The sequence below is a fragment of the Triturus cristatus genome, chromosome 6 (genome assembly GCF_964204655.1).
Source record: "Triturus cristatus chromosome 6, aTriCri1.1, whole genome shotgun sequence".
NCBI classification, from domain to species: Eukaryota; Metazoa; Chordata; class Amphibia; order Caudata; family Salamandridae; genus Triturus; species Triturus cristatus.
In genome coordinates this window covers 167,088,369-167,115,098 of record NC_140589.1, presented here as the reverse complement: position 1 = coordinate 167,115,098, position 26,730 = coordinate 167,088,369, and the positions used below count along the sequence as shown (strand labels likewise).

The 26,730-nt window shown below is 42.4% G+C and overlaps 1 protein-coding gene across 2 annotated transcripts in view; it reads right to left on the bottom strand.

The window, feature by feature from the left end:
* Window positions 1-22,100, bottom strand: part of LOC146816580 (uncharacterized) — a 51,264-nt gene extending 29,164 nt beyond the window's left edge. The window contains exons 1-3 of one of the 2 annotated variants that reach the window (XM_085609135.1): window positions 22,001-22,100; window positions 21,761-21,891; window positions 8,674-8,717 (exon numbers count right to left, since the gene is read on the bottom strand). In XM_085609135.1, the coding sequence (XP_085465261.1) occupies window positions 8,674-8,717; window positions 21,761-21,891; window positions 22,001-22,040 (215 nt within the window). In that variant the 5' untranslated portion in view covers window positions 22,041-22,100. The remainder of the gene's footprint in view (window positions 1-8,673; window positions 8,718-21,760; window positions 21,892-22,000) is intronic. The other variant, XM_085609133.1, reaches the window with a different exon arrangement.
* Window positions 22,101-26,730: the final 4,630 nt, after the last annotated feature.

Sequence of the window (26,730 nt, the reverse complement as noted above, 5' to 3'; positions counted from 1 at the left end):
TTAAATCGCCATTTCGAAACAGTGCTTGTAGTTCGACGATAGTATGATTTGTGTGTTTACACCAATTATCATACTCAGCCAATGAGGGAATGGATGGAATATTCAATTTTATGGCGGTAGCCAAGCCAAAACAAGTATATTGGTGCACAGGGTTATTTCAAAATAATATTTGAGTCGGAATGAGACAGGCACGATGTAAAGCTTCGGTACCCATGACCTGTCAAGGCTTGGTAACCCAAATTGATTTCAATGCAATGGTAGCCTTCCAGTGTTTGTAACCCTGTAAGGCCAATTCAGATCTAAATGGATTGGAATATATATTAACTTTGTGTGCGTCAACATAAATTTAGATTGAGGAGGCAATTGCAATTTAAAGAAATAGGACTCTGAGTTGGACGTGTTGTAATCAGTAAAATATGTGAACTTATTTTAAAGTGTGGTGGAACTCCCCTTTTGGGGAGTAGGACAAAGTTCCCACTGCATAAAATTAAAAACAGGTCTTAACATGTGCATTTTATGCAAGAAATGATGACCATAATGTTGGAAACAGATTAACTCAGCGTAATTGGCAGAATTTAAATACAAATCTTCAGCATCAAACGCAGCATGGTACTTTAAATAAAAAAATAGTGAATGTACTGCCTGTACATCCCAATCATCAGAATGAATGCCACATCTCCTAAGGAAACGCAAAATATGTATGGAATGTTGAGGAATTCTGTCGGACCATGGATTTCGAAAGCAACTTTATCCCAAACTATGCCATCAGCAACAGGGAAAGTCGAAATGTTCACAAGGGCTTGATCACGTTTCATGATATGGTACGATGTATGGAGAGCCAGAATTCCATCATCCAAGTTCATTGCACAGCGTTCTGGCATGAAATGACCACTGATTAGCAAAAAGAACACTGTCACAAACCCAATCGACATGAAGAGGAAAATCAGTAAATGCACCAGCCAGATGTAGGTCCAGGGTGGGACCAGGTAAGTCTTTTTTTTTTTAAACTTTGTTTATTGTTTTCAATCACAGCCATACATAACATAATTGGACGACATATTCAAGGTTATCAACAAGATAGGTAAGCAGACATTACTTTTGGTTACACATTAAGCATTTCCTACAAGACTTGCTGGTCTATGCATCCCCATTTCAACAGTAGGTGGCACACAGGCCTCCCCTCGATGTTTATTCCAGTGTGACCACTTCCTATCCCATTTCTTGGGACACCCCCGAGCCTTAAAAACCTCAGTCTCCGCCAACATACATCTATCCATTTCTTTGGCCCACAAGGTGACAAGTGGTGGGTTCACTCCCCCCCAGCCTCTAGCCAGCTCCCGTTTCACCAGCGTGTATCCCAGTGTCGTGAATTTCTGTTCAACCTCCGTGACATCGGTCGCCTCCCAAACAATCAACAGTCCCAGCTGTGGTGTTAATATTACTTCCTTCCCCAAAGCCGTACACATGTGGTCTGAGGCTCCCTCCCAAAGGGCACGTATCCTTGGGCAAGTCCACAGGGTATGGTAGAATGTAGCCTGCTGTCCACAACCCCTCATACAACGGTCGTCAGGTCTAGTTCCTATTCTCGCCAAAACTGTCCCGGAGATGTCTGATCATGGAGTATCCTAAGCTGGATCACCCGAAATCTTTGTGTAACTATGGCAAATGTACTCGTCGGCCGGCTGAGTCTGGCGTTTCTCAGCCCCCTGGCTCCTGCCCTAACTGCTCAACGCCTTTCCCACTTATATGCTCAGGACCCAGCAAGGCCCTGCCAGAGAGCGAACTCTCAACTGGCGCGGTGGGGGAGCCCGTTTCTTGTATTCTTATAAATACCAGATCTCTGGTGAAGCACAGCATTGAATGTGCTCAACTGTTGATGAATTTAGATATTAAAATCGCTTTTATCACAGAAACCTGGACGGATGAGGCATCCGGTCCAGACTTAGTCAAAGCTACCCCCCCTGGTTTTCATTGCGAAGTTCTCAACCGACCTAACAAGAGGGGCGGAGGCCTGGCCATTCTTTATCATAGCGCATTTTTGGGAACTTTCAAAGCACTTTCCCTGCCGGCTTGCGAAGCACTCGCATTTAATCTTAGGCTAACTAATAATTTTTCTTTCAAAGGCATCCTTATTTACAGACCCCCTGGAGCTAAACATTCGTTCTTTCCCACGTTAGGAACCCTTGTAGAGGATGCGCTGTTTGGGAACTCACACACCATACTAGGGGATTTCAATTTTTACCTCGAGCAGGTGGACGAGCCAGACACGGCTCGCCTCCTAAATTTCATGGAAACAGCAGAGATGGTACAGCAAGTAACGGGCCCCTCGCATCTGGCTGGACACACTCTTGACGGGGTTTTTTCTAACACCCCTGAACTATCCTTCTCAGCTTTGTTACCTCTGGCCTGGTCAGACCACGCAGGAGTTTGCTTCAATCTCAGTCCTACACCCCACACAGCCAATGGCCAGCACCAGACTGATCGGAAAGAAGTCAGAGCCTGGAACAGGGAGGACTCAGAGACTCTATCCAAAGCACTGACCACCTCTTCCATACCCATTGCCAGCAACATGGATGAGGCTGCATTGTCTTACACAAAATGGCTCATGAAGGCCTGTGCAGACCTCGCTCCCCCCAAACAAGCAATTTTTAAAAGAATGGTGCCCTCAGCCCCCTGGTATTCGAGCGATCTTAAAGTACAAAAATGTACTTGTAAGAGATTCGAACGTAATTGGAGGAAGGATTATACTGAGGAGAAAAAATTGCTATATCTGGCAAGTTTAGCCTCATACAAACGCATGTTACGCGAAGCCAAACAAAAGCATTACGTTGCCCAGATTTCAGCAGCTAAAAACTCAACTAAAGAGCTTTTTTTCCACCATTACTAAGATAACCACAGTCATATCGGCCCCTGTCCCGTCTAGCACAGAGCTTTGTGAAAAAATTGCTTCGTTTTTTTCAACCAAAGTAAATAACATTTTTACCAGTCTTAGCGACTCAATTGGGATTGAGCAGGAGTCCGAGCAGGTGGCCAATGAGGGGGCCATGTCGCCGGGCATCCTGGAAGCGTTTAGTCCTCTTACTTTACAAGACACTCTGGACCTTCTCGCTAAAGCCAACTCGGGATCCCCTCTGGACCCTTGCCCACTGAGAATCATTAAATTGGCTCCTGTGCCTATAGCCAAACACCTTACTCCTATTTTTAATGGCATGTTTGAAGGAGGAACTTTTCCAAAAGTTTGGAAGGAGGCCTCTATTCTCCCTCTGCTGAAAAAACCCAGCCTGGATCCGGCTGATCCAAACAATTTCCGACCTATTTCCCGTCTCCCCCTTCCTGCCAGACTAGTGGAGAAGGCAATGAACCAACAACTCACAGCCTTTGTGAAGAAAACCTCTGTGCTGGATGCTTCCCAGCACGGATTCAGGGAGGGTCATTGCACCGAATCCGCGCTGATCACGGCCACAGAACAGATTAGGTCAGCGGTGGATCAGGGAGGTAGAGCGGCATTGATCCTTTTGGATCTATCGGCCGCATTTGACACGGTCCACCACGGCTTGTTGATGGACCGTTTGAGGAAAGGGGGAATTCAGAAAAAAGCATGGGAACTACTGAACTCCTTTCTCTCTGAGCGGAGTCGAACAGTAGCCTTAGGTAATTTCTCTTGTCGGCCTTTTTCTCTACCTTGTGGGGTCCCGCAAGGGTCCTCACTAAGTCCCACGTTGTTTAACATCTACGTGTCCTCCCTTGCTCCCATCATCAGAGACCACGGTTTTAGTGTCACATCGTATGCGGACGACACGCAAATCGTCGTGTCTCTACTCCCCGGATGTGAATTGGAGTTGGACCATAATTTCCAGACCTGTATGTCGGAGGTGGCCCGCTGGATGGCTAGTAACTGCCTCATGCTAAACTCAAACAAGACCGAGGTCATGTTGTTTGGGAACAACCCTAGCTTCTGGACCCCGTTATGGTGGCCACAGGAACTGGGGGCCCTTCCCTGCCCGGTTAAGAAAGTAAAAAATCTCGGGATGGTGATGGACGACAAACTCACTATGGCACTACAGGTTAAGGCAGTAGCCTCTAAAACAGGCTTTATCCTGAGAATGTTGAAAAAGATTCTGTTCCTGCTACCTTATGAAAGCCGACAAATGGTGGTAACAGCCCTGGTAATTTCCAGGCTCGATTACTGCAATAGTCTGTATCTGAATATTCAGGAAAACTTGCTGCACAGATTACAACTATTGCAGAACGCGGCTGCCAGACTACTAACTAACATCCCAAAATTCTCTCCCATATCTAAGGCCATCCGTGACCTACACTGGCTCCCAATTAAAAGCAGAGTCCAGTTTAAGTCTCTGTGCCTGGTGTTCAAGGCCTTGAATGGAGAAGGCTCTGAATACCTTACTAAACGATTCATAAGGTATGTTCCATCCCGGCGTCTTCGCTCATCTGAAGCCAGTTTCATCACGGTCCCTGTTATAAAAAAAGCCCGCTGGGGAGGATGCAGCTTTTCCTACGGGGCAGCCAGGCTCTGGAACAAACTGGCGCTCCACCTGAGACGCATGGAGAACCTATTGCACTTCAGGAAAGCTTTAAAAACCTGGTTGTTCGGCAATTAATCTCGGCTTTCGGGATCTAGGAGTAGTGGACAGCGCCTGGACACCTACTTGGTAATCGCGCGCTTTACAAATCACCATAACATAACATAATAGCCGCTTCTCGAGGGGACATGAGTGCAGTCTGCCAGTCCTCGTCATCTAAAGGACCGATGTCATCCTGCCACCGCTCCCTGAGCTTCGGGAAGGTGTCTGGCAGGTTATTACTCAATTTCTTGTACGTGAGAGATATTGCCTTTGAAGTGAGGGGCCCGTCTAGCAAGCGGTCTTCCAGAGGTGATGACTCTGGTATATCTTTAAGAGATGGAAACGCCGCCTTTAGCGCATGCCTGATCTGTAAATACCTATACACTTCTCCCTGCGCCAGATAATATTGTTTCTGGAGCTCACCAAAGGTGAGCATTGCTCCCTTTTTCACCAGATCCCTCACTGCTGATATCCCAATGAGGTCCCATTTATCAAACCCGGGCTGATAGCACAGCATTCCCAGTTTCTGGGTGAACCACAATGGTGTAGCCTGCGAGAGAACGCCCTTCCATCCCAGCCGGGCGATAACCACACGCCAGATTTTCAAAGTGTGTTGGGTGGGTCCAAAGAACCTCCCCCTATTTTTCCTGTCAGTAGTGTATAGGGGCCCCAAATATCCGGTGCTGTCGGTTTGGTACCGGTCCAGGGCATATGATGGGTCATCTGGGGGGTGATACGTCCAGTGACTGACGGTCACCAGTTGCGCCGACCAGTAATAACGTTCTAGGTAAGGAAGTGCTATGCCCCCATCGTACCAGCCTTTTGTCAATTTCTGCAGTGCTATTCTAGGGGCCCTGCCTTCCCAGAGCAGCGTGCGAATCTCCCCTTCAACCACTCTAAAATATGAGTCTGGGACCCTGTGGGGACAATTGTGTAATATATAAAGAAAAGGAGGAAGGGCTGGCATTTTAAAAAGTGCTGCCCTCCCCGCCAGTGTTAAGGGCAGATACCTCCAATGTTTTACCTCCGCTCGTAGTCGGGCCAAAGGGGGGGCCAAATTGGAGCTGTAGAAACAAGCCGGATCTGAGGTGACAAAGATCCCCAGATAACGGAACCCCTCTGTCGCGACCGCTATAGTGCAGCCTGCCGGAAGGCGGGGAACTGTGCCTCTCAACATAAACAATACGGACTTGTGCCAATTTATCGCATACCCCGAATATTTACCAAAACTCGGGAATATATCCAACACCACCCTAATCGATTTATACGGGGATGTCAGGTATAGCAATATATCGTTCGCATAGAGGGATATTCGATCTTCCACGTCATCTGCCCAGCGCAACAGCGCAACCCTCGCACCATCACGTCTCTACGCACCGAGGCCGCGAGAGGCTCTAGCATGAGAGAGAAAATCACAGGGGAGAGCGGGCACTCCTGCCTAGTACCTCTTCGTAGCTCGAACGTCCTAGATGTAAAACCATTAACCCTCACCTGTCCCAGCACACCAGTATATAAAAGCTTAACCAGGCTATAAATTTAGGGCCCATTCCCACTTTTCCTAGGACCTCGAATAGATATGACCATTCAATGGAATCGAATGCCATGGAGGCGTCGAGTGACAGCACCGCCGCATCCTCTTCGATATACGTCCTTCGAGTCATCACATTATGTAAACGCCGTATATTAAGGGCCGTATTTCTACCTGGCATAAAGCCAGATTGGTCTGGGTGGACCAGTGAGGTAATGACTGACACCAATCTATTCGCCAAGACTTTTGCCAACACCTTCGTCTCTACATTGAGCAGTAAGATCGGTCTATATGAGCCACAGTGATCTGCTGGCTTACCCTGCTTACCAGGTAAGTCTTTTTGCACCAGGAAATGAAAATACTTGTTTGCGTTGGTGGAATTGGTATAGTTGATGCCGAAGAGAGTGATAAGAGAAGCTTGTACGGTCCCCAAAATAACCGCTTGCTCCCACGTTCATTAACGGAGGCAGTGCAGCATCTGCTGGATGATGTAAAGGGCTGTCCGGGACTTCAATATGGCACTCATTCACAGGATAAGCATACTCGATGTCAGGGTTGGAGGAGGAGGAGGGTACAACAGGCAGAAAGTCAACAGAAGTCTCCATCTCACCTTCAATGACACAGGCATGAGTTGAAGATGCAGAAAACACCGGATTCAGGGAGATAGCGTTACTCGTATCACTGGGAGTCACACTATTCAGAATCGGCAAGATGGTGTAGTTTTACATTGTCAATTGAAATATATCTGTTTTCTTTGCATTCAGGCAAAGGTAGTAGTATCACTGTACGAGTCACCTTCAATCCAAGAACTGGGACAGGCGCACGATAAGAGGGACAAAATTACTTTTTGTTATCCAACTTTTTTCGTACCGGATCTCCAATCTTAGGGAGTCAGCCGGAGACTGGAATAAGCAGTGCTGTATCATTGGAAGTAGGTAACTGTTCTGTAGCAAAGCTGTCACAGGTCTTTTGTAGGTCCTGTAACATAGTAAAATGATTATCTACGTCAAAGATGGCGTCAGCCGACAACGTCTAGACCATCAAGGTCTGGCACAAACATTTTAATGCCAAAGAGCATTTCGTATGGGGTTCGCTCACCCAGAGATCTTCTCTGGAGATTATTAAGTACACGTTGAACTCCATACAAATGGGCCAGCCAGTTCCTGCCAGTACCTAAGACTCTAGCTGTCAAAGGTTGCTTTAAGTCACGGTTTATTCGCTCCACTATAGAATTGCCATCAGGTTTGTAATGAGACGAAAACTGCACCAGCACCCCCAAAGACGTCATCGCGTCCTTGTACGCCTTAGAGGCAAATGCTGAACCTTGGTCAGAATAGAAGGTCCCACAGGCAAACGTCCCCACAAAGATGCGCAAAGCTCTAATGACATTTCGAGCGTCGGCACTGCATTGTGGCTAAACCCATAGCAATCTAGTGCACGTATCAACTGCAACAAAAATATATTTATATGCAGTTTCTGAAGTAAATGGACCACAGTGATCAAGATATACACAGCCAAATGACCGATTTGATATATATAGCTGTGTGTGTGGTGGATGTGAAACCGTAGATGGTTTTATTTGTTGACAAATGTCACAGAAGACCCATACTGTCAGAATATGTTAGTCGAATTCTTGGCTAGTTAACAGTACCACCTGGACCCCCAAACCTGACAGGGTACCCGATGGTATCTGCAACCACAGAACAGGACCCCTCTAGTCCCCCTCCCAGGGAAATCATGGAAACAGATCAATCCTTTCATTATTATCTCAGGCATTCCCAAATGAAGACACAATAAATACACAAATAAACATCTAAAATATTGGTTGAAGCAATTGGATTCTTGAGTTAAAAAAAACATGAGCTACAATTATTAGCTGAAGGAAACAAAAGCATTGTTACCAGCATTACAGGAATAATGAAAAATATGAATAGTTCAACCATATTATGTTGCAGTGATTACATGAATATATTAATATATATCATGCTGATAACCATACCTTACCCTAGCAATGCCAGAGCGCATAATATGGTGCACATTCTGCCAGATCTCTTGGAGTAGCTTAGCTCCCCATTTACCTGTATGAGTGATGTATCAGAAAGTCAGCCTGGTGTGGGATGGTGACAGAAGTCAGCAGGGCTGGAAATCATTCACGGGGGAACGTCCAGGATAATCCATGTAAGTGCTCCTCTCCTGAACAAATTGTCATATAATCAAAAGTGGCCCCGTTCTTACTTGCCTAAGGTCCTCAGATATTCATTGTTTGTATTTCCGACTCACAGCTGTCTCCAAATGGACAACAAGAAACAAGGGCAGCGTGCTTAATGTACTTTATCCTCAAACATAATGTACAGGGTTGTGATAAAATCCTTGCAAAGAAATGTCCTTGCAAGCAGAACACTTTGAGTACGTTATCATGTACAGGCAAGCAGGCAAAATGTCACTTGTCTAAAAAATGTCAAGTTTAAACATGAACATGCAAAATGGAAGCTTTTGTGTGCAGGCCCTATTAAACATCACGACTATGTATGTCATTTAAACATTTTCATAGGTTGTCCATACCTGGCTAGAGTCGTCCTCGAATCATGTGATGACTTGAGTATCGTCTACATAAAAAAATTATGTTAGCCTGAAATATTTGATAAGGCGAGACAGTGGAATCATGTACAGATTAAACAATGATGGCGAGAGAATTGAACCCTGTGGAACGCCATAGGGACCAAGGTCTGGCAGTAGATACAAAGGGAGCAAATCTTCGAAGGACTTATTCAAAAGAAATTCTTTGAGCCATCACAACGCCAGCTCAGCTAACCTGGTGATAAGATTGACATAGTCAACTTTATTAAAAGATTCAGTTAGATCTAGATATAAAAATATGTAGGAACATTGGCATCAGAAGCAGATCATAAGGGCTATATGTTTCATGATTAGTAATTGCAATTTTCAAATTGTGATTTTTACCAAATCGCTATTTGGAAATCGTAATTCCGAATGTATTATAGTCAGAGTTTTTGATTTTGCGATTCATCAGGATTAACATTCACAAATTTGCGAGTAACAAAGTGCGGTTCTTTAAATAGTTAATCATAATTTCATAATTGCATTTTTTGCGAATGTTGCTTTCTGGAGCAGCATGTGGAAGTGAATCTCCCCATGCTGTTTCCAGAACCAAGGTTCACAGAGGAAGGCAGCCTGTGTCAGAAGAGCAACTGTAACCTTGTTTGGAGGGTTTTTTGTACAAAATGTGTCACCATTTCCACAGATGACAATGATAAGGATGCAGGAGGGTGCAATAGGAAGCTGAAATTCAGAGAAAAATAACTTGAGGTGCTTACTGAAAAGTGTGTTGCACACTATGATGAGATTTTTAGAAAGAACTCACTATGAATTCTAGAAATTTAGAAGTGAAAATATGGAAAGACATCCAGACTAAGATCAGTGCAGTTGGTGTGACATTGCACAATTTTGAAGAAATTAGCAAGTGCTGGAACAATTTGAGGACACATACCAAAGAAAAGGTGGCTAGCAGACTTGCAGAGGCACGGGAACAGGCAGAGGACCATCCACTGAGCCACCACATACCCCTGTTGAGGACATGATTGAGGCTACGTTTCAGCCTGAAAGTATTGTTGAGGTTTCCAACATAGATATCTCTTCCATACCCAGTACCTCCAAAGATAAGACCTTTATATTTTCCCAGGTTTCCGGACTCCCCTGCCCTGGCTCCAGACTAACTACAGGGGGTATGCAATCTTTTGCGTGCCGGCAGAACACAGCCCATTCGAGTATAAGGTGGGCTATACTCAGCTCATCCCACTCCTTGCCAGTGATGGACCATCCAGGCACACCTCAGCTCTCTACTGTGTGTGGCTGTCTGGGAGGAATACACCATGACCAATGGCCAACTACACCTAGTCATGTGACTTAGAGACACTAAATGGCTAATGCAGGAAAATGGCAACTTTCTAAATGCGGCCTTTCCAAAAGTGTAATTCAAAATCTGACTTTACCATAAAACAGAACTTTTCATGATAATTTCAAAGACACCAAACATGAATGGTTATTACCTTTGGATGTTATCCCTATCAAATGTAATAAGGTAACCCCAATGTTATCCCATGGAAGAGGTAGGCCTTGCAATTGTGATAAATAGATTTAAGAGTTTTTCACTACCAGGACATGTGAAACTTAAAAATACAAAACGTACTTTTTAAATATATTGCACCCAGCCCATGGGTTGGTTAGGGCCTACCATAGGGGTGACATACATGTATTAAAAAGGAAAGGTTAGGCCTAGTAAAAGGTTGATTTTGTCAAGCGAAATAGCAGTGTTAAACTGCACACACAATCTACAATAAAAGGTTAGGAACAGGTTGCATGGTTACTTAACTGGGTGGCAGAATTAATGCTGCAGGCCCACTGGTAGCATTTAATTTACAGGTCCTGGGTACATGTAGTACCACTTTCTAAGGACTTATAAGTAAATTAAATACGCTAATTGGCAATATTGCCAGTGTTACCATGTTTTAAGGAGTGAGCACATGCGCTTTATCACTGGTTAGCAGTGGTAGAGTGCACACAGTCCTACGGTCAACAAAAACTAATTCAGAAAAACATGGAGGAACAAGGCAAAAATTCTGAGGGAAAGGCCATACTAAGGCTGACAGGTACAACAGTGAATATATGGAAGCTGGAGTCAGTACTAAGCTACCTGAGAAGCATGGCTTTCTTCACTACTGAGCAGGTGCTAATGATGAAGCCACGGAGATCAATCTTGAGCGTGGAAGTGGAAAGTCCCACAAATTAGCGGCAAGCAGATTAGTTTTAGCTGTTTCACTGAGTGTGTATGCAGTACAGAAAAGGTTAAGCATACACTTGAGGTCTAACATAATGGAGGTGATGGAGCAAGGATTCGTGAAAGAAACTTGCTTGGATTCAATCCTCTCAAATACCATGTAATTTGTTTCATGAATACTAAAACCGCAATACATCACGAACACTTTTATCTATGGGAAGCTTTTTTATGTGCATTACTAACCCGTAACATGAATGTCCTAAAATGCCCGATAAAACGCGGGATTTCTATTGTGCATGTGTCTACTGCATCTACATAGTATGACTGTCGCTTTTGGTGGGGAACTTTTGCAGCTGCGCAATGGCACTAAAAATGGCCGCTTTGAACTCACATGCTAATGCACCTCCTAAACTAAACCTTGTTAAGTTTTATTAAACACTAATGCAAAAGATTTAAATAAGTAAATGGGGATAGAGTTGAAATAAGTGGTATACAGTGAAATCATTTGTTTCTGTGTTCTAACATGTCTTTTTCTAATGTTATTATTAGTTCTTATTTGGGCCTCGGAGGATGACCGGAATCCCTACCTCACTTGAACTGCGCGCATGCGCATAAGAGACTGGCCGGAAACAATGATGGCTCCCGTGTCACTTAGCCAAGGCCACCTTGAATGAAGAAGCCTGGGAAGCTCAACTGATGACCCCTGCAAGAGCAACAATATTGAATACAATGTTTAATTTACTGAATAATGTGAAATTCGTGTCGGAATAAAGCTATGGGAAAAGAAAATTAAGGGGCGTGCACATACAACAATGGCTCATAGAGAAAACCTTAAATTTTAAATGGTGTGATGAACTCACCTCCTCATTCTGACCAATCCGAATAAGGGCAAACATAAGAATTGATACATGGGGGGGTAGTACACAAATCGAGAATAGTATAATTGAGGTAAGATAGCTAGAGATCTCGTCCGACTTGTCAGATCTATCATTCTGACTCGTCACTGACCCAACACGTATGCTGCTCCAGTTATTGTCCGAGACGCTGTCTCAGACCCTGCTGCTGCCAGAAACTCTGTCCGAAAGTTCGACATACTGATCGATAATCTATTCATCTAGAGGGATTGCGGAAAAGGGACACCCGAGACGAGTAGTGCCAGAGAGGGGTGCAACGCTGGCGTTGTACATTAGAAGAAGTTTCCCTTCCAGATCCGAATCTGCCCAATCTTCTACCTGTAACCTGTCTTGGAGATTCTATCTGGCCCCCTATTACGGAGTTGGGTTCATCTTAGACCATAAATTTAATCGGCAAATTTGTCCTTTATGCCTACTTTCTCTTTTTCCTCCTCCCTTTCCAGGTACCGTCATCATTGATCATTTAACTCTGCTATGAATTATTTTTGTGTACTTTGCCTCTTGAAATGAAGGTGGTTACTGTAATTGAATTTTGACTCACAAATTAATTTAGATAAAGGTTTTCAAAACTTCTTGAGTCTGTGGTTATTCAGAGTAAAGAGGTAAATGTCATTGTACCTTAAACTAACTCAGCAATCTGATTTATTAAGGAAAGGAAACTATATTTATCGATTTGATAAGACTTGGTAAAGGTGAATAATAAAGTTACAGATATTACACAAAATTGTTGCCAGCGGGATTGTACTAGCTTATCGTATGAATGTGGTTTGGGCCCAGGTGAGTATTAGGTGTACCTGTGACCAGAGCTAGTAACCCGCGCTCCATCAGTTGTGCTTGGTAGCAGAGGCATGGTTAGATTCTAGTTAGTTAGGTTGGGAATATTGTAATTGAAATTATTGATATATGCATTAACACTTCTTGTTGCTATCATCACTATTCATGTTGTCTGAAGTTCACAGAAATATTGAATAGCGGATGGTGAATGGAAGCCATACTGCAGTGAGGTTACTTGTCAGGATTCAAGAAAAGTGCGGAAAGTTAGGTAAAACTAGAAGCACTGTTTTAGGGATCATGGGCCATATGTATGAAAATGTCCATTGGCGATTCTCAAATAGTGATTTTTTGCGAATCGCTATTTGAGAATCGCAAAACACTATGTATGTAGGATTAGCAAAACATTTTGCGAATCCTTCATATTCCTTAATTGAGAATCGCAAATTGCGATTCGCAATTAAAGAATACCTCCCCATTCATGCCTAGAGGCCCATATTAATGAATGGGAAGACATTCTCAATTTGCGATTCGCAATTAGAGAATTGCAAATTGGGAATGCAAATTCAAGGGTGCCAGGGTGTCAAAAGGACACCCTGTTGCACCCCTGAAATGTGCATGTGTGCACACGTGACACACATACATGATCTAAGGGCATGTATGTGAGTCACATGGCACTTTGAAAAATGCAAAAAAGTGAATTTTTCTAAGAAATCGCAAATTACCACCAACTTGAAGTTGGTGGTAATTTGCGATTACTTGCGGCCAAATCGCACTTTTATTGTGCTTCTTACATTGCATTTAAGGAATCAACATTTGCGATTCCTTAAATGCAAACGCAAAATAGGGAATCGCAAAATTTGCTATTCCTTATTTTGCGAGGGGTGTTTTGTGTCATACATTGGACACTGCTGATTTTCAATCGCAAACGCCGAAATTCGCAGAATTTTAGCGTTTGCGATTGCAAAATTGCTTTCATACATATGGTCCTATATTTCTGTATGTAAGTGAGAGTAACTGGTAGCTAAAGAGTTCGTTGGTGAAGCTTTGGTCTTATATCACCTAGAAAGGGCAATACTGAAGGAGTAGCAGGTTCTCTGATGCTTGAGTGAAGAGTAAGTGGAAAGGTTTTACTCGTAGTGTGTGAAGAGTAAGTGGAAAGGTTTTACTCGCAGTAAAAGAACCTGACTTTTCTTTAAAATTTAGAGAATCTGACGCAGTAGTGAATGTTTTATGTTGTTGACTGATACAAAATACGTACAAAATACTGAGAAATTTAAGTTACGCATTACCTTGTAAAGAAGGGGTCAGTTGCGGGTGCTGCACTGACGTCACAAAGAACCGCGCTGAGATTGGTAGGACAGCGGGTGTGTGACTTACGCAAATTTTTGTAAAGGAGGGGCCAGTAGAAAGGAGTGATACTGATATCACTTAAAGCTGCACTAGCATTGGCTAAACGCACAGAGTAAATTGAATTCTGATTAGATACAAAAATAAAAAACGTACTCATATTGGAGAAACGAATTTGAGTAAATTATAAACATAGAAATCCCAAGAATAACAATAGACAACGGATTGTTTATGTCGGATCCCACATTAACTGGGAGTCGCACAGATAGAAATTATTTAGGGTTTGCTTACCAGCAATACTTGAGAGGAAGATCACGGAAAATGTACGGTGAGAAAAGAAAATTTTTGTTTATGCAGATAATAAAGAATGATTTAAAAAAAGATAAGCCCATTAAAACTAGAGAAGGAATTCTCATTCCTCCTCTGAAAACTCCCGCATCTTACACGATGGTAGAGAGAGGTTATCGTACCTGTGTATGGTTAGAGAATTGGATCGAATATACGAAAGATGATGGAATTTTGGCTTTCCCAGAATACGGAACATTTAATGGTAGAATTTTACATAATTTACGCACAAGAACATATGAGTTAGAACCCAGACCTAGATTGACTCAGTATGAGGCATTAGAAGAATGGGAAACGGAGGCATTTGAACGAGATAGACCAAGGTGTAACAGGAATTTGAGTAGTTTGTACCCAATATTTCCACGTGAAACCCAAGGCAAACAGATGAAACAATGGTGACAAGCCATGTTAACAGAAGGCTTATATCCTGTATTAATGGCCGATGAACAGGAAGGAAGTAAGGGTACGGAAAAGAAAAAACACTTAATGACGACAGGTGAAGGGAACTCCGAAGAAGATTATTAGAAGAAATATTAATGAAAAGTCCTCCGCCATATCAGGAAGGGCCAAGCAGAAATACCCCAAGCGCTCCATTCTTAGAGACACCTTTGATGCCACAAATAGTACATGAGAAAACAATGGAAAGGGTACTCCAAGAAAAGGAAAGAGAGGCAATAAATAAAAACAGAGAAGAATTAATACAGAAGATAACACAGTTAAACACACATCCTGAAGCTCTAACTATACTTGTGACTATAAGTCCTGTTGTACGGAGATAAATCAAACTGTCCTAAAACTCTTGTCATGACCACACCGATCATGGAACCTAGAAAAGGAAAAATATTAGTCGATGACCAAGCTAGTGATTGTGAGTCTGTAATTTCATTAATGAACCTTCCAATAAGAGGGCAAATAAATGACACACCCAAAAGAATCACACCAGGTTGTTCAAAAGAAGTGAGATTTGAGACATCCACCGGAACAAAGAGTGCCACACTAATAACACCAGAAGAGTTAGACAGATGGACAAGAGACATGGAAAAGCCCGATCCACCACCAAAAATACTAGATGTTTTTAAACTAAGACTAGATTTGGAAGAGATGGTCACGGGAAATGTAGGGTTGGAAAGGTTGAATACCTTTAATGAGGAAGAATTGCTGTTCATTTGCAGAAGTATAACTCAAAATACAAAAATATTTCATGAGAAATTAATGAATCTGGCATTGGATATGGGAATCGATGTGGGAAGATCCAAGGTTCTGCAAAACCCTTATAGAGCAGAATTTTCGGATAAGGATTTTCAAAATATGAACGTGTCGGGGAGAAAGTTGCAAGTTAAGGAATTAATGACGATATTGCAAAAATGGGGGGACCTAGACAGGTGGAAAGCAAGGGGGACAAAGAAAAAGGAAGAAGCACAGACCACTCAAGTAACATCAGAGTATTTAATGAAAGAAACTGAAAAAGCAGAAGGGCTGTACCCAATGAGAGAAGTTCCAATGGGAGGTTATGTACATGTCCCATGTACTAGACAGGATATTTTGTCATTTACAAATGATTTCCCAAAGCTGAGGGAGAAGCCTGTTGAATGGTATAGACAAGTCGAAAGGTTTGTGAAGGTTTCGAAAGTTCTGTTGAAAGATTTGGATGGTTTGTTTGACATAGTGGTACCGGCTGATTTGTGGGCTGAGTGTAAAATTACGAATGATTGGCCAAATGATGACTACACAAGAAACAAGAAAACTGGAGCCCCGTCTGAAGAAGTAATGAGAAAATATAACCAGGTCATAACTTTCTTGAAAGGGAAAATTCCCCCAAAGGAGACAGATTGGGTAAAGATAGATAGAACTCAGGAAAAAGATGAATCAGTCCATGCATATTATGAGCGCCTCCTACAGGTGTTCAAACAGTATAGTGGGGTGGAAAGTATTGGGAATAAAGATATGACACATTTTGTGTATCGATTTGTCACTGGATTAAAGAAGGACATTTCTGAAATTATTAAGCAGCATAATTTGTGTTGGCAAGCAAAGCCCATAGATGAGATTTTAAAATATGCAAAGTACTATGGAGATGAAATTGACAATAGACGGAAAATTTTAGAAGAGAAAGCGATGTGGACTGAAGTAAACTTGGCAGAACAACAAGAACTCCAGTGAACTAACATGGAAGGGAAACCAGAAAATGAGCAAGGAAATGGCGAAAATATTGGGGGAAACCCAAAAGGGCGATTAAGCAGAGAAGAGGCAAAGAAGAAATTCCCTTGTCACGGGTGCGGAAAATTGGGGCATTGGAAAAATGAGTGTAAGAATATACAAAATAAAAATAGCCCAAATCAAAATTTAAATCCACAGACGCAGAATGAGGTGATAATGAGTCAACCACAACAGGTTGTAAACCTGCAGATTCAATTGCCACCTGCCCCTATGCCAAAATTTGTGAGTCAAGCCAAGTACAGTACGGACACCGGATTTCAAGAAGGAAGTGGTAAGAAAAATTACCTAACATCACAGTTTCTTTTGCAGGATCCCTATTTTGAGGACGAAGATCAATGACGGTGCCTGAGAGGGGGGGGGATGAGGATTGCGTACTTGGCGCATCCTTACCGGTAGATCAGTCAGGTCCGTATATCGACGGAAAGGTAGAGGGAAATGATATTACCTTTTTGTTGGACACTGGCGATACCGGTTCTACTGTGAGAATAGCAGACATTCCAAACCTACCCCTCTCTGGAGAAGCAATCCAAGTAGTGGGCATTTCTAATAAACAAATTAGGACCCCTATTACAAAGCCAATGAAAGTATGCATTGGAAACTTTAAAGAGATGCACAAGTTTGTAGTGTGCAACTCCAGTCCCGTGAATTTATTAGGAAGGGATTTGTTGTGCAAAATGAATTGCACTATATTCTGCACACCGGACGGTGTTGCTATTCAAAAACCTGATGAAGACGGAATATACAAAATCATGCTAGCTAAGCAAGGAGCAATAGTAAATGAATTATATTCAATGATAACCCAGGATGACTTGCCAGAAGAGGTAAAACTGACAGTAAATCCAGATGTGTGGATTTTACTGGAAAAGAAGTAGGATTAATGACAGATGTAGACCCTGTAAAAGTGACCGTAAAGGAAGGTGCGGTTTTTCCAGACACCCGGCAATACAAAATGAGGCCTGAAGTTAAAGCCGGTGTTGCAGCAGAAATTAACAGAATGGTCGAACAAGGCATATTAAAAGAGATCTTGAGTAGTCCCTGTAACTCACCTATAATTGGCATTAAGAAACCAAACGGCAAATATAGGGTAGTTCAAGATTTATGAAAGATTAATAAAATTGTTGTGCCCTGTTGTCCAGTGGTGCCCAACCTTGCAGTGATCCTGTTCCAAATACCATGGAATGCGAGGTGGTTCACCGTGATTGATTTATGCCATGCCTTTAACTCCACCCCATTGCATCCAGATAGCCAGTTTTTATTTTCGTTCAAATTTGAGGATCATGTTTACGTTTGGAATCGTGTCCCTCAAGGGTACACAGAGTCCTTAAATTTTTAATCAGATTTTGAAAAAATGTCTTGAGACTTTAGTAATGCCTAAAGAATCTGTCCTCTTACAGTATATTGATAATCTTTTGGTCGCTTCAAAAACAAAAAGTGACTGTGTTACAGATTCCATAGCCTTGCTAAACCATTTAGCCAAAAGGTTGACATAAAGTGTACTCGGAGAAGCTACAGTTTTGCAAAAAAGAAGTGAAATATCTGGGACACTAGATAGAATGAGAAGAAAGGAGAGTGACTTCATAAAGAATAAAGATAATAAAACAAATGAAGGTGCCGCAAACCCAGAAGGAAATAAGAATGTTCCTAGGGATAGTTGGGTATTGCAGGCAGTGGATTATGGGATTCTCCTTGCTAGCAAAACCCTTGATACGATGACAAAGAAACAAGCAAAAGAACAGATAGAATGGGATGATGAAAGCATGAAATCCTTTCTGAAATTACAAAATTGTTTATGTGAAGCCCCTGCTTTAGGTAGACCCGACTACTCAAAAGATTTCGCTTTATTTTGTTGTGAGACAAATAATTGTGCCCTCTCAGTTCTAACTCAGATTCATGGCCTGATGCGACGCCCAGTGGCATACTTTTCTGCTACCTTAGATCCTGCAGCATCCGCATTGCCAGGATACCTAAAACCTGTGGCAGCAACATGTGTAAGTCTGGAGCAAAGTGAGACAATTGTGATGGGACACCCTGTAAAGGTATATGTCCCCCATGCAGTTGTTATTTTTTTGACGCGCACTCATAAACAGTATCTTACCCCAAGCAGATTAACAAAATATGAAAGGAACATTTTAGGAGCAGAAAATATAACCATTGTTCGATGTACTGTACTTAACCCAGCTACTCTGTTACCAGATCCATACAATGAAGAAGTAAAAGATGACCCCGAACATTACTGTCTTGATGTAACAGAACTTAGTACAAAACCATGTCCAGACATACAAGATGAGCCGTTAAAAGATGCTGAGCATGAATTCTTTGTAGATGGTTCTCTGATAGGTTCTCGGTTCTACAGATAGTCCTGTCCTTATGACTTTGAATGATTCTTAAACATAGATTGTTTTAAATACCATTTTCCTTTAATGTATTTTAAATGCAGGTTATCTGTGATAATTTATTACAGACATTTTACAGGGAAATGTTGTGTTTTTGTTTTTCATGACCATGCAACATCCATACAAAAGTTTCTTTTAGATTGAAACAGGACCTCTCATTTGAGAAATGGGAGGGGTGTCACAGCGATTATTTGCAATTACATTATTGAGCTGCTGTGGTATGACACTATTGAAGACACACATTATAGTCCTGAATATTAGATGGAAACACATTTAGAATTTGGGCCTAAGCACTGTCCGTGACCTGGCTAGAGAAGGCATGAAAGAGCTGTAATTGGATCATAAATTCAAAGCTGTTCCGAACAGGGGCCTCTAAAATACATTTGGCCCAGGGCCCCCAAGATTCTTAAGTTGTCCTTGGCCCTCAGTACCCACTCAGTTCAAGATGTGGCCTGCAGTCACATCTGGGCATATCATGTGCCTTTTACCTGTGTCCTGCCCAGTGTTCCCAGCACTACCCAGCATGCACTGAGAGCTCTGGAGACTAAATGTATCTCTATCCTGTTTTTGTATCATAAGTTTACATTTTTTTTAAGTTGCCTAGATTCACAAACCTGGGTGTAACTCAGTAATGACACTCATGTCTTTCTTTCGATTTTCTTTCGGGGGAAATAGCGTTTTCCACCTCGCTGCACGTGCCGTATTAGTAGTCCATGAGGCAGGAGAGAGCCACAGCATGGCTCCAGCAATTGGGATCGGACAGCTATCCCGCCCACTCTCAGGTACTCTAAACCTCCTCCGCCCACAGCAGCTGAACTCAGCGCTCAAGCAGCGCTGCGAACTATATGCACACACAATGCGCACACTCAACATGGAACTGTTTTTACATGATTATGCAAACATGGCCGTTGCACTATTTTGTTGAAAAGTTAGCAAATTGTGGAACTGCTTCGGTAATCTCCATTTATGTGTGTCTGCGTATAAGGTGAGAGCCTATAATGAAACTGAGCACTGTGTAGAGAGGAGAAAAGTTTATTAGCAACCATCCCATGGGAAGCAGGGATTTTCGTCATGCCTTTCAAGAATCACCCTAGGTTGGAACAACAAAGCTAAAGGGTCTCAAAAAGTGCCGATAATAGAACTTTTATTCTGCTGTGATTAGCACCTGGGGCCGTATTACAGATATTGCCCCGAGGGCGCAACCAGCGTGTGCGCCCGCTTTTTGTGCCCCCAGGCACTATGGTATTACAGAAGGGCTCGCAGACGCTTGTGCTGTTGCTTCTGTAATGGTGTTAGCGCTGGCAAACATGTAGTGTGAGTGGTATCTTCAGAGGGCATTCCCTCATTTGCATGAAGGTGTGGTCCCACGCAAATGAGGCAATTACTTTGATTCTTCGCCCACCCAGTATTGTGGGCGCAGAGGCACACATGGCGTTAAGCATCACACTGCCAGTGCGCCACAAAAAAGGTGGCACACTATAAGTGCGCCCCCTGAAGGCAACCCTCTGGAAGGGGGTAAAAGCGTCTCATGAACCTCTGAGACATCCCACTGCAGGTGGGTGCAATCACTCACTGTACCTACCTTCAAGGGATCGCTCTCATCTCTTCAAAGTGCTTGCGTGTTGCCTCCTGCACTGTGAAACACAGACCATCTTTGAAACAACCGTTCCATATTGCACTGGGGGCAGCACAAGTTGTGGCTGTCCTGGGGCAGTACATCCATTGTAGTCCCTGTTTGTGCCTGGTGCACCTGTCTAAAAGTGCACTGTGGCACAAACAAAACAGTGTGTCCTCTCACTTATACGGCCCCTAGGGCCTTATTAGATAGATTATAGATATTGCCCCGGGGGCACAACGGACAGATGAGCCTGCTTTTTGTGCTCCGGGGCACTATGCTATTACAGAAGGGTCCGCAGATGAATGTGCAGCCCCTTCTGTAATACTGATAGTGCCGGTGCACATGTAGCACCTGCACTATCTTCAGAAGACATTTCCTCATTTGCACGGAGCATGGCCTCATGCAAGTGAGGGAATCACTTTGACTCTGTGGCTTTGCCGTGCCGTATTATGGACACAGAGGCAAACATTTGAATTTTGACCTCTAGCACACACTAATATCATCATACAATAAGTACGTAATGTATCAAGTTTCCACAGATTCTTTAGTTCTTGTGTTCTTTATTTGGTCTTTTAGTCTTTTGCCAAGACGTGTTTCGAGGCCTCAGGGAATAGAACCTGCAACTTCATCAGGGCTAAAATACATAGCGAATATACGCCATTGTAATGTGTCTTTTCATTATTGTTACTATTTGCACTTCCAAACCACTGACATTTGTGCATAGCAACATCATTTTCCCTGTTTTTCAGGGTGACTTTATGGTGACAACCCATGTGCATTTTTAAGATATATGTTCGGACATCAAATCTGCGTAAAATGTGATACAATTTTATACTTTTTGAGATTATTTGTGAAACGACCATTTGCTATGCATTCTAATCAATAAAAGATCTCCCGATGATTTGCATAAATGTATATCCATATAAAGTACACTGACATTTCTTTACGGTTGATTTGAATGTTTCAAAGTTGGTGCTGCTGAAATATAGCCTACCGAACTGTGCCTCAAAATAAGTGCCGATAATAATTGCAAAACTATATAGAAAAACACCCTTCTGTGTGTAAATATTGTGCACGCCACCACAGTGTAATTCAAAAAGAGCATGTACCTGTTGATGTGTCAATAACTATCTGTCTATAAGATATAAGAGAGACATGGGAAAACTATATAAGTTATCCTATTCGGAAATCCATTCCGGTCTACTACCATCCAAACGTCTCAAAGAATATTGTTAAGACATCCTACCTTTCTGCTGGTTATACTTCCGTCCCGGCCTGCATATATGTAATCTCCGGGTGTTCCCCACTCTCCAGAATCAAGCGTGTTCTTGCTTGGACTATTTCGTAATTTTTCGTGATCTTCCTTCCTTAAGTACCCTTATCCATAAAATACAATCACATGTAGGATGTCAGATGTCTAGCTCACTAAGGCTCATGATTAAACCAATATCTAAAAAACTCTAGATTCTAATGGGAAAATACATACCAAATCTAGAGTTTACTTGTACGGCGCTCAGTATCTTCATGCACTACACGCGAGTGCGCTCGGGTCTTCGCATGCGACCGGCCGGTATACAGCCTCGTAATATCAATTCATCACAAGTGAAAGAGGACTATTGTTTCCTATCATGAGCGAACAACCTAAATTGCGGTCACCATATTGGAAAGCCCTACTGCGTTAATATCATTTGCGTCATTATTATGATCTTACTATTATTCCCTATCTCGATTGGTATTGGGAACCAGTGTCATCATCTCTTTTATGAAGATTGAATAAAAGTACGTCTTATCTACATATCATTCCTTCAGTATTTTGTTCATATATATTAGTTGAAGAGTGCACAGTTGGAGCTATAACCTCGTCATACATGATCAGTTAACCATGAAATAAATAGCCGATTTAGTTGCTTTATACGAATTGGCTGAGGAGTGCACAGTTGGCAATATCATCTCATCATACAATATCAATTACTCATAACCTGAGTAGACAATTTACATTTACTTGGAGTGCACATTGTCAGGCGGTGTGTGGATGACAAATGTAGTCTTCATAATATTGCAACCTTATATCGTATTCCTACTCAAAAGAGCATTGTTGTTTACTTAGGATCATTGACAATGTCATATTATTGTGTAAATATCAGTAAGTCATATTATGCATGTGTACTCAATGAAGTTCATATTGTCAATAAATATATTTTTTATCATTCGCCCAGAAAGTATTGAAGCTCATGATCTGTGCTGAGACCCATTTAAACACATCTCAAGCGTAAAATCCCCATTGCCTCCTTTCTCCGTAGGGTGAGGTCTCTATTTCACCCACGAGGGTCGCTTGGCACCTGCTCTATGCCATAAAATTCAAACGATCTGTGCTTGTCTTGCATCTCACATGTCACAATATGTGCAGCTATGGAGTATCTCATGTCATTGTGTATCACTGCCTTCATATGTTCAATGATCCTATCTTTGAGAGCTCTGATAGTGCTCCCCACATATCTACGTTTGCATCTGTATTTTATCGCTTAGATCACAAATTTAGTATTGCAATTTATGTTGGATCTGATTTCAAATGTCTAATTGTAACAACCCACAAACTCTTTTTTTCTTATCATGAGCCCATTTGCATACTCCGTAATGGCCACATTTATAGAAACCTAGGAGCAGATATACAAGCCCCTTGTGACACTTTTGCGCCGCCGTTGCATTACTTTTGTGATGCAGCGGTGGCATAAACAATGCGGCCAATTTACAATGTGTTGCATCTAGGGAGATGCGTCACCTTTTAAAGCCCTGCGTCACATTATACCTGCGCCAGGTATAATTTATGCAGGTGGGCGTTCCCACACAGGAAAGCCTCGTAGAAGTGACGCAGTGAAATCTGCAAGATTTCACTGCGCCACCTCTAGGACGCCACTGCGTCAAAACCTTATGCCTGCTTGAATCAATGCATGGGGAGGCCTATACTTATTGTACTGCATCACCCCTCACGCCTGCTTTAAGCAGGCATAAGGAGTGACGCAGTACTATAATTATAGGCCTCCCCATGCATTGCTGGAGTTGTGTCGAGCTTGTAACACGACTCCAGCAATGCATGACATTTGCGCCACCAAATACCTCAGAATTTCTGATGCATCTGTCAATCATTGCACCATGGTGCGCCATATCGTAAATGCGGCGCATCCATGGTGGCGTAAGGGTATTGCAGGCTGGCACAGGGAAACTGACGCATGTCTACAGATGCTTCAATTTCTTGTAAATCTGCCCCCTAGTGTATACTCCTTCATCCAGTGTTGCTGGGAACTTGACACTGGGTAACTGGGGTTCAGTATATCCTTAAGACATCTCCCCTTGCAGAAGTGAATTCCTCAATAGTCTTATCAGCGTGCAATATATGGCAATGTTTTTACATGCGTCGTACTAGTATATTAGATCTATTTCAATAGTCTGTGATCAAGCGTACTTTCTCTGATTTATACCATTTTTTTTACATCTGTCTCAACGTATCTGATCTTTGTATTTTAGTAATTCTATTTCTTGCTTACGATAGTGTAGCGATATCATACCCTCTCATAATGAATCTGGTGTTCATGTCATTTAGACACTTCTGAAACTCCAGGTCATGGCTGCAATTGCACCTAGCATGCCCTAGTTCCCCATTAGGAATGGCCTTAATTTGGTACCTAGGATGTGCACTTGTAGAATGTAAAATTGCATTGCAAGCTGTGGATTTGCGGTTAAGTCTGCTATGAATCTTGTCATTTTGTATACACAATTCCACATCTAAAAATATCACTTTCTCCTTACTGTATTGAGAGGTAAATTTGATGTTACTCTCATTATGGTTTAGATGTTTACAAAACTTGTGTAATTTTTCTGTCATGTCTGTCCAAATCATAAAGCAATCAGCAATATATCGACCCCTGTATAGGATAGAGTCATGCCATGGTGTACCTCTTGCGCCCCATATCCACTCCTTCTCTAGCCAACCATGAACAGCTTGGCATAGGAAGGAGAGAATTTGGAGCCCATGGCTACACCATATATCTGTCTGTACCAGTTGTTTTCAAATAAGAAACCATTATTCTCCAAAATACGTTTCGTCATGTCCACCAGCATTGTCGTGTGTTCCCGTAGGCTTGCTGATCTTGTGCCCAAAATGTTTTTTTAGTACCTGGATCCCCTGGTCATGTTTGATACTAGTTTATAGGGCTGTAACATCTAATGTTACTAGTGTCATATTTGGTTTCCCTGTAACATCAGTTAGTAAATTCAGGATACATTTTGTGTCCCTTATATAGAAGGTAAGTTGGATTCAAAAGGTTGTAGAAAGATGTCTACATACTCTGACAATCTTTCTGTTGGACCACCGATATTTGATATTATTGGCCTCCCTGGTGGTAAATAATTTAATTACCGGGACTTAATTTGATACAGAAACATAATAAAAATAGCTCAGTAAATAAGAGGCAGAATCCGTGGTATTAGAGGTTCTAAATGGGCTTTATTCCAATGGTCGATTATAATCGGTTGCTCCAGGTTCCATCACCACGAAGGTTCAGGAAGTGAAGTACATACGTTATTGACAATCAATTACTTTTATACAATAGGCATTACAGTGAGGCCAATACAAGAGGCGTAACAATTGATAGTGGTGATAATATATTCATACGTAGCAAAAATAGGCGTAACTGGGAGTGATGAAAGAACGTCATCAGATGTGATGTCATAAGAGGGTGGTTACGTGAAAGAATTTCGCAATGTCAGCAGAAATACTTGGCAGATATGCGCGCGCGGCAGTATGACGTGTGATTGACGTGCAACTAGGGGGTGAAGGGGACTTGACATTTAGCTCTACATGTGGCGACAGAAGTCTGGAGGGTCAAGTCAACCTAATCCCAAATCATATCTAACATCCTATGTTTAAAGAACTATGTTATCCAAAAGAGAGGTCTCTTAGAGTAGAATCTTATTCTATACTGACTATACTGACTGTTAGTGCGTGTACAAGCGTCTAAGTGTCTACACTAGATGCGAGGGCGGAATCTTCCATAGTAACGGGGCTATGAATTACTTGTATGAAGACAGAGAAGTCGGGCCTTTGCTTGGTAGCTGGAAGAATGTTTACTTAAGCTACTAGACAGGAATGCATTGGGCAGGGAGCGGAGCAGATAATTTTCGAAGGTGAAATACAGTTCTTGGCAGGCAGCAAGCTGATGTCAGGCTTCGTGAGCCGCGCAGAGAATGAGACAAAGTTCATGGTCACAGATGCAGGCTCGGACTGGAGCTTCAAAGACAGAAAGCAAGAAAAGCTTGATGACAGAATCAGGGCCTACTTGCCTGGACTGTAAAATGGCATAAGTGAACCATATAAAGGCGGTGGCCTTTCGTACTTAGGAATGGAATATCTGGCCCATTCATGGCGGATCAACAGAGGACATGTTAACGGTGGACGCACATGTATTTGCGTCTTCATAACTGGAACTGGAGGGAACATACATGTACTTGTAACATGCACATAGAACCGTTGGGGTCCAAGATAGGGGACATAACTGACCAGAAAAATCCATATTTCCACATTCCCTCCTTGTCCCCTACTTGCCCGTCAAGAGATATCAATCTTCATTAATCCATTGATCTGTTCATATAGCATCATTTGTTCTTCTTTCTTCTTCCGGGATCTTGAATGAAAATCTTGATGTGGAATGCACGATGTGGCACACAGACCACAAATCGCTGGTCCACATTGCAGGCATAAGCAGCAACTGAATAGTATGAGAAGGCCAATACCTAGGAAGGATAGGACCCTCCATCCAAAGGTAGATAATACACTCCAAAACCAACCGGACCAAGTCCAGGTGCCTGGATTCTGGTGTATCTGGCTTACAATCTTATGAAGGCGAGTTATGGCTTTATATACAGATGGCGAATTTTCTGGTATGAAAAATGCAATAGCTTGATCCGATGACCCTACAAGCTCCGCCCCTATCGGCCAGGATAACGTCAAGGACAAGACTATTTTGAAGCACAACAATCCGCATAGCAGACTGCTCTTCTGTTAAATTGCCTAAGGCGGAAATAGTTTCGTTCACTACTGCTTCAAGGGTTCTGGTTAATCTACGTATCAGCTTACTATTGGTAACTGTACCTATATAGGGAAAGAAACCTTTATTGAAATCTGTGTATTTTTCCCATGCTGTTTCAGTGTAATCGACAATT